Genomic DNA, 9,240 nt, shown 5'->3' on the forward strand with positions numbered 1-9,240 from the left:
AAGAACATGCCCCATAAAGCAGGCTCCAACAGAAGACACATGCGCATACATGCACACAGGCACGCAGAGGCAGCTCATTCTTTTAGATCCCAAAGGGTCCCTAGTGCTGGATATATAGCAAGAAGACCAGGGTTTGAATTGTGTCTCAGACACTACTTTTGCCATCCTAAGTCACTTAATTTGTCTCAGTCTCAGCTTCTTAATCTGCAAAATGGGGGAATTGGAACTAAATGGTCTAGAAGGTCCTTTCCAGCTCTAAATTTACAATTCTATGATCCTATGACTTACTGTATGACCCTGGCACCCCCTTATTTCCTCCCCTATAAAATGAGGATAATAGCACCTGTCTCCTTGAATAGCTATAAGGAGTAAATCAAATGAGATCATATTTCCTAAGTGCTGTATAAATGTCAGCTATTATTAATATCATTACAGATAAGGAGACAGGCTCAGAGATGAGGACCCCTCCTTGCTCAAGATGAAAAAGAGAGATAGAGCGCTAAAATCGAGTCTCCCAGTTTCCAGACTAGTGCCCTTCCCAAGACTACAGACATCTCAAAGACCAGAGGACCAAGGGCCAGCCCTCTCCCCATAGGAAGCTCAGAAAGAGATCTTCAGTTCTGCTTCAGGCCCAGGAAAGATTAAAGACAGGCTGTCAGTATCTGATGTCCATCCAAGTCTAGCCACACATGCATGCACACGCGCACCTATAGCCTGATATCAATACACGCCCCGGTAGCCACACACTGATAAGCAGAGAACACAGAATCACTGAACTGCAGAGCAGGACTCAAGGTTAGGAGGGAAGGAGAGGAGCTAGGGCAAGCATGGTTAATAGCAAAGCTGGGTAGTTATGTCTCAGAAATAATGTAAGCTCCTCAAGGGCAGAGACTATTTTCCTTTTGTCTCTGTATCTCCAGTGCCTAGCACAGAACAGGTGCTTAAAAAATGCTTTTTGGTTCATTTATTGACTCTGACTCTCTCCAGCTTCGAGGCCACAGAATCCTTGCAGTACCTGATGAAGAATCGCCTCTACTTCACTTGTGATGATCACAACCAATCTACACTCTCATGTACAATCAACAGCACAGATACACAAACCAAATTTCATGCAAGCCCCCTAGAGCCACACACAGATCATGACAGGAAGCCTATAGGCCCACAACAACCTAAGAAACCACCACCAGGTGGGCCCACGAGCTCCATTCATGCACACCTAGTATCCCAGCCTAACCTTGGGCCCATCCTACAGCACAGATGGCCCCTAGAAGCCCTCTGTGGCAAGAGAGTCAAAGATGTCTGATGGCAAAGAGTCAAAGAAAGCACACTGGACTCCACCTCTGGGAGAGAGGTTTGGTCTAAGCCAACTACATTCTCTCGCTCCATCTGCCACATGATTCATATCAAGCCTTTGTAATTAAAAAAAAAAAGTGGTGAATCAAGGATGGGGGGAAGGAGGGTGGGAAAGTCTCTACCACTTTAGAATGGCAAAGTGATCCACAGGGACAGAGGCCCAAGACCCCACCCTGAACCCCATGATGCTCTGGCCAGAGGATTAGCTATGGTGATGTAATAATAATAATGGAGAAGCAGCATGACATATAAACAGAGGGCTGCCTTAGAGTCGCAAAGATCTGGGTTCAAATCCTGTCTCAACACTAGCTATGTGACTCTGGACAAATCATTCCCCCTCTCCGGGCCTCAGTTTCCACACTTGTAAAATGGTGGGGGGCGGGGGTCAGACTCAGTGGCATCGGAGGTCTCTTCTAGATCGAGACATAGGATTTTTGTGTTCTTTATGATTTATAATGACACAGATGTTAACAGAAAGCAAGTCAAGGCCTCTCAGTGCCCAAGGCGACCCTCTAAGAATATAATCTGCAATTGATACAGGAGTTTTCACTCCGAGAGTTCCTCTATGCCAATGAAATCAAGGGTCCCGACCAAAAACAATCAAAACTAGAATAAACATAACTCCCACTTCCGTAGGCCTTTGAGGTTTCCGAAGCACCTTACAGGCACGATCTCATTGGATCTTCCAAACCACCTTAGATGTAGGTGGTGTGGTTATCCCCAATTCACAGATGAGGAAGCCGGGAGGTTTAGTGACCTGTCCAAGGTCCCTCACGAGACATGCCAAGAGGCAGGATTAGAACCCAGGTGATCCCGATGCTCAGTCCAGGACCGGTCACTAAACCCCATATGATCACATGAATCTCTGCTGTACCAAATGATTTTTCCTGATGTCCCAACCTCCCTCTCTGGGCTACTGTGAAGCTAAAATGAGATAATTTTCATAAAGCCCCATGCAGACCTTAAATCAATAGATGCATGTCACCTACTATTGATAATCGGGTTTGCAAAGCACTTCACCAAACATCTCCTTTGACCCTCACAACAACCCCGGGAGGGTTACGGTTAGGGAGACCAAGGCATCCAGGGGTTAACTGACTTGCCCAGGGTCACAAAGGTAATAGGTGGCCAGGCACTAAGGACTTCGTGAGCCCAGGCCCAGCACTCTGTCCACTGCACCACATGGAGGTTTCATTGCTCATAGACCATGATCACTGACATAGCAATGACAAGTCTCTTTATCCATAGTATTATTTAATCTTTTTAAAGCTTTGCAGACATTCACATTTGATCCATACAGTAACCTGGGGAGGGGGACGCTGCCAGTAAGATTCTTCCCATTCTGTAGATGAAGAAACTGAGACTCAGTAAAGTCTAGCCCAAGGTCACACATCTCCTAAGTGGTAGCTGGAATTCAAACTCAGATTCTCTAACCCCAAAGCCAATGCTCTCTCCACCAAAGTAGGCTGAATACCGCAGAAGAGCATTTCAAGGCGGGTCCTTAAGGAAGGATCGCCATGCCCAGCCATCACCCCCAACCTCTGCTGCCTCCCAGGGACCCCAGCCCGTACCACCAGCTGCAGGTCCCGGCTGCGCAAGACGGCCGTGTTCTTCTCTTCGCTCAGCTGCGCCAGGCGCATGGCTATCATGTAGTTCTCCTCCTTGAGCCTCAGAAGCTCCAGGCTGCCTGACTCCCAGTCCTCGCGGAGGCGCTGACACCGTTCTTGGGCCTGCAGCTGCTCCCCCAGCTTGCGTTCCAGCGTGGCCCGCTCCTCCTCCAGAGCTCGGGTCTGGGCCTGCAGCTGCTGCTCCCTCTGGAGCTGGGCCTTCCGCTGCTCTCGCAGCCGCCTCACCTCCGTCATCAGGAACTGGGTCAGGCCCTCGGGACCCTCCTCATCTGCAAGGGGAGGGTGAGTGACAAGTGAGCATCCCAGGCCTTGCTCAGCCCCCACTCAAAGTCCCAAAGGGACACTCCCACCATGACCCAGTCCTGCCTTAGCCCCTTAACTGGAGGGACAAATCACCCTCACTCACCAAGGCTCCCCTTCCTCTTCTATGAAATGGGAAATAAAAGCATATCAAGACAAGTACTTTTAAAACTAGAAATCTCTTTCTACCTATCTGTCTTGTTCAGTTGTTTCAGTCTTGTCCCACTCTTTGTGACCCCATTTGGGGTTTTCTTGGCAGAGATCCTAGAGTGGTTTGTCATTTCCTTCTCCCGCTCATTTTATATGTGAGGAAACTGAGGCAAACAGGATTGCCCAGGGTCACACACCTAGGCCAGATTTTGAAGTCAGGAAGACGCGTTTTCCTGACTCCAGGCCCAGCACGCCATCCACTTCTCCTCCTAGCTGCCCCATCCATCTAGCTATGTAGATATAGATGTACAGATATATAGCGAATTATTATTTGTGGTGGACAGCTGGCCTCAGAACGAGGACATTCTGCGTTCAAGTCCCATCTCTGATATACACTGGACAAGTCAGTTACTCAACCTCTCAATACTCTCTAAGATTCCAGGTTGCAGAGGAGGTGCTGACCTGCATTGCTTATCCTGGAGTTGCTTACAGCAATGAAATCGCAGGTCTAGTCCCACTTATATTCCCTTATCCTCCGAGTCAGTCTAATCCATTCAAGCAGGATAGCATCTGAGCACTATCAAATCTATTCTTAAATCTCTCCAGGAAAAATGAACCAGCTGCCCCTCTTGGAAGGGGGACTATGAGTGTGAAGGAGCACATACTCTGGTGAATCTGGCAGATGTGAGGGGTACTTGTACTGAACCAATCTGTTTTCTTCCCTCTCTCTTATTCTTTGTTATAAGGGAGGCTCACTGGAAAAGGGTAGAGGAGGTGTACTTGGACATGAAGGTGACACAAAACAAATGCCATCACTTAAAATATATACTAATATAATATCTCTCAAATGACGGAAAGGCTGGATACTCCCCTCTCCCAGCACTGAGACACACACACACACGCACGCACACACGCACGCACACACACCATCCTCACTCAGGAAGTCCTTTCTCCTATCCGCCTTACATTCGTCCTGTTGTTGAACCCAGGCTGATTTATTCTTCCAGAAGAGGAAGAATAACGGCCGCTCACTTTTGTCTAGTGGTTTAAGGTTTACAAAGGGCTTTCCTCCTAGTCATTCAGTGAGGCAAATGATACATGCTATTAGGCCTGTGTTACAGCTGAGGAAAGTGTAGCATAGAGAAACTATGGCCTCAAGGTCACACAGCTTATAAACAGCCGAGTCTGGATTCAAACCCAGGTCCATCAGCTCCAAATCCGATTTTTTTTTCCATTATACCAAGCTTCGTTAACATCCACATGGTGAAGAAGAAACAGGCAAGAGAAAGAAGGGGCTTATCCAAAGCCTAACAGCCCCCTGGTGGCCTGATGTCCCCTCCCTGTCTTCCTACGCCCCGATAATCCATGGAGCAGAGACAGAAGGCCCTCCAGGCCTGGTCTGGGATCCCTAGGAGCCCCTACTGTATGCCTCTTCTCTGAAATTCAAAGCAGTTGTTTCTACGGACTCTCTTCCTGCAGAGAAGGAAAAGAGAAGTCTTACTCACCCAGGATCATGGAGCAGCGCTGAGCAGGCTCCCTCCCCGTCAGTAAGGTGAAGTGTTCTGGGTAGTAGAATTCCAGGGACTCCAGAAAAGCCTCATAGCCTCGCCTGCCTCGACATCTCAGGATGTCCATCAATCGCCCTGGGATGGAGATGGATAACATGAAGGTTTGTAACTAAGAATGGATGAAGGACTTCAAGCTAGAAGAGATCTTACGGATTATTGCTCCCAATGCCTTTATTTTACAGACAGAGAAACTGAAGCCAAGAGAGGGAAATGGACATGCCTAAGGTCACATAGACAGTAGGTAGCAGAGTTAGGCTATGGACCAATGCTCAGGTATTAAACCATAAACATTCATGCTTTAGACCCAGTAGTGATCCTCACAGAATTATAGAAATTCAGAGAAATTTATAGCTAGAAGAGACACTAACTTGAGGTCTTTTGGCACACTGAAAATAGCTCTAAATTTTATCATCCTTTGATTTCATTTTATAGAAGAAGGAAGAGAGATGGAAGGGGCCTTATATATTAGATAGGTGGCACTGGGCCTAGAGTCAGAAGACCTGAATTCAAATCCCACCTCTAACACTAGTTCTGTGAACTAGGGAAGTTCATTTAATCCACCCCAGTTTTCTCATCTGTAATATGGGATAATAATAGCAGCTACCACTTAGTGTTGTTGTGAGAATCAAACAAGTAGGCATATATAAAGCACCTTGCAAATGTTAAATCCTACCTATTTTTATTATTACAGCACTTTGGTCCACACACCCCATTTTAAGTTGGGGAAACAGAGGCCCGGAGAAGTGAAGTCACTTGCCCAAGAGCACACAGTGGAGCTGAAATCTCCAACCCAAGTATTCTAGCTCCCAGAAGAAAGAAAGCCTCCAGCGGTACCTCCCAGGAAGCCCCCTCCCTACTCTCCCTCTCAGTCCAAAAGGTCCAGCTCCTCACCGGTTCGGTTGATTCTGCAGGGGAAACTATAGGTGCTCAGCACCTCCTCTTCATCCTGCTCATCGATCACCCGACACTGGCGTAGATACGGGGTGAGCTTGGCCGGGTTAAGGGCTCGAGTCAACTTGTGCCGGATGCCCTCGATCTTCTCCCATAGCTCTTCTTCCTCGGACTCCACCTCCTCCTCCACTTCAGCTGCCAAGGGGGGCCGCATGGCTGCATCCTCTGAGTCTACAGTCATAGGGGAGAAATGTACAGGTGCCCTGTAAGGGTGAGGGGCTCTGAAGGCAAGGAGGTGCCAGAGAGCCAAAAAGAGGAAGCAAGAGCTACATGGCGAGATAGATTACTTCACAAAAATCCTAGAATATGAGAGCCAGAAAGTTACCTTAAAACACAGAAGGAACTCAAGAACAAAGAATGCCAGAAAGGCAGAGAGGGACCTTGGAACATCGGAACTGGAAGAGATTTAAGATTATAGAATGTTACAAGTAGAAGAGATCAAAAAATGTCTGATCTGGGAGGAACCTTAGAACATACGACAGCAGAACTGGGAAGAACCTTAGAACGCAAACTGTCAGAACTGGAAGAGACTTAAGATCATAGAGTGTTACAAGCAGAAGAGAATGACAGATCTAGGAAGAATTGCAGAACACCAAAAGTCGCAGCTGGGAAAGACCTTAGAACACAGAACATCAGAACTGGGAATGAGAGGGACTAGAGTATAGAATATTACAAGCAGAAAATTTCATAGAATGTCAGATGTAGGAGAAATCTTAGCATACAATTTGTCAGAAATGGTAGGGACCTTAGAATGGAGTTGTCAAACTCCCCAACCAGACTAAAATGTAATTGGGAAATGTTTAACAAAATAAATATGCGTACAATAGAATGTAGATGATGTTCGGTTTCTATTTGAATTCCACACCGCTACCTTAGAAGGCGCTTTGGGACACAGAACAGAAAGTGCCAGGGCCGACAGGGACTTTGGAATAAAAAACATTACAGGTGGAAGGGATCTTACGCCCCAGAACTGGAGCCTAATAGAGCTGGGAGGGACTTGAAACCATTAGTAATAGTCTTGCCCAGCTCCATCACTGCCTGCTCCAAGAACCAGAGGGGGAAGGGACTCAAGCAGAGGCGCAGAACGTGTCCAGACCATTCCCATGCCCCTCTTCTGCAGGTACCGAACTCGGCATTTCTGAAATACTATCTGTCTGGTATGATACTCCCCCACAACGACCCTCCACAGGGGTCGTGTTCCAGATCTCCCTGGTGAATGTGGAAAAGGGGAGGAGATGAGCCCAGCCCTGGTTCTCTCTCACACCCTGGGATGATCTAAGTCAGCTCCCTCTCCTCCTTCCTACCAGGAGTAGAAGGGGTTTGGGACATTGGGAAGCGCCGGCTCAGGACTCATCCCGGGGCACCCCCTTCCTGTTCCAGGGTCAGGGAGAACTCGCTCCCACCTATCCTTCTCCCAATCTTCTTCCCCTGCACTCCAGAAGCAGCTTCCTGACTCTCCCCGGGGGCAGCATCCTGTCTGCCAGAACACAAGAGTGCTGGGGAAGTGGGGCAGGGGCCCTCTGGGGAAGAAGCCAGGCCTGCATGCCCACCCCAAGCAGGAGATTCAGCCTGGATCCCCAAGCACGCTCAATATCTCAGCTTTCCCTGCTAAGAGAGGCCACCCGCGTGTCCAGCGTCCACCCCACACCCTCCGGCCCAACGCCCATCGCAGCATGGCCACAGCCCCCCACTCCAACGAGCTCCTGGGTGCTCTCCCCGCTCTGCCCTTACCCCGCATGCTGCCCGCCGGAACCCGCCTGCTCCCACAGCCTCGGACTCCGGGGTCCCGCAGCTGGGGCGGAGGCAACAGCTACTCAAGCCCCGCGGCGGTGCAGCGAGAAAGCGGGGCCCTGAGCTCCTCCCCTCCCCGGACCCTTGCCCCTCCCCTTTTATGCTCCTCCCCCTCCTCTTCTTTCTCCTCCCACCCAGACTCCTAATGTCCGATCCAACTCTAAAACTACTATCCAACGACCCCCGCCCCACTCCCCCTCCTTCTCTCTCCCTTTCCTCTTTTCCTTCCTTCCCCTCCTTCGCTCCCTTTCCTCTCCTCTCCTCCTTCCTCTCTGCTTCTTTCTTCTGTCTTCACCCTCCTTTCCTCCCTCCCTCCCCTCGTCTCCTCCCCTTGCCGCTCCCCAGTCCCTCCCTCTCCCCGCCCCATCTACTCTTTCCTCCTCATCCACTGGACTTCTGACCCCTCCCCACCCTCCCGGAGGCCACACTCCTCCCCCAGCTTCCTGTTTCCCTCCTTTTTTCCGAGGTCTACCCGCCCACACCTGCCCGGGCCCTCCGGCGCTCCGCATCTCACAGCTCCTAGTCTTCTGGCATGCCCCGGCAGCCGGTAGCAAACACACGCACGCACGCACGCACGCACACACCCTGCCTCGCGGCGGCTCCCGCAGCCTTACTCGCAAACCGCAGTTCCAAATTCGCCCCGATCTTCCCGTCTCGTACCTCTCTCGGACTGGGATCTGGGGCAGCTAGCTTCCCTCTCCAAGCCTCAGCCCCTTCAAGTGCGCTCCAAGCGAGAAGCCAGTGTGACCTCCCACCCGCAAGGGAAGTCCTTGGTATACTGTACACAGAATGTCACTGAACTCTCTCGAGCTGCCCCACTTCTAGCTGTGGGCTCTCCAGCAAACCACTTCCGCTTTCTGGGCCTCAGTTTCCTCGTCTGTTTAAAAAAGAAGGGTGCGGACAAGATGATTTCTAAGGTCCCTTCTGGTTCTAATTTAGGATTCCGTGATTAAGGCTTACATCACGAGCGCGCACGAATCTTACAGTCCTCTATGGCTCAGAAATTAGACCCAGGAGGCCGAGCACCTAACCCCTAACCTTGAGCCACCAGGCTGCGTTGACGCTGATTCATCTTCTCCCCTAGTCGTACCGGGGAAGGGGGCGGTAAAGTAGGCTACCGAGTTCTGGAAACAAGCATCCCGGGAGAACCTTGTACCGCCAGGAGAAAAACGGGTGTATTCATTATCCATTAGCCATATCATATCCATTGTCTACTTGATAGGAGTCCTAGCTGCCTTTAACCGCCAGCCTGGCGGTTTCTTCATCTGTAATACTAGACTGCCCAAGGGTTCTTAACTTGCGGTCTGTGAACTTAAAAAAAATTACAACTATTTCAGTATAGAATTGGCTTCTCTGGAGTTTAAAAACACAGCTCGGAGAAGGGTGTCCATAAGTTTCACCAGACCGCCTGCCGCAGGTATCAGAGACACAAAACAGGAGAGCTTGTGGACTGACTGATCTCTGAGATCTCCGCTGGCTCTCCTGGGACTGTCATTTCA

At 49.8% G+C, this 9,240-nt stretch overlaps 1 protein-coding gene across 1 annotated transcript in view; it reads right to left on the reverse strand.

Annotated features, from left to right (window-relative positions):
* Window positions 1-7,767, reverse strand: part of CARD10 (caspase recruitment domain family member 10) — a 46,114-nt gene extending 38,347 nt beyond the window's left edge. Inside the window, exons 1-4 of the mRNA XM_036758414.1 lie at window positions 7,682-7,767; window positions 5,891-6,121; window positions 4,937-5,074; window positions 2,925-3,250 (exon numbers count right to left, since the gene is read on the reverse strand). Of these exons, the coding sequence (XP_036614309.1) occupies window positions 2,925-3,250; window positions 4,937-5,074; window positions 5,891-6,121; window positions 7,682-7,688 (702 nt within the window). The 5' untranslated portion in view covers window positions 7,689-7,767. The remainder of the gene's footprint in view (window positions 1-2,924; window positions 3,251-4,936; window positions 5,075-5,890; window positions 6,122-7,681) is intronic.
* Between the last annotated feature and the right edge of the window lie 1,473 nt (window positions 7,768-9,240).

The sequence above is a fragment of the Trichosurus vulpecula genome, chromosome 5 (genome assembly GCF_011100635.1).
Source record: "Trichosurus vulpecula isolate mTriVul1 chromosome 5, mTriVul1.pri, whole genome shotgun sequence".
Taxonomy (NCBI): Eukaryota; Metazoa; Chordata; class Mammalia; order Diprotodontia; family Phalangeridae; genus Trichosurus; species Trichosurus vulpecula.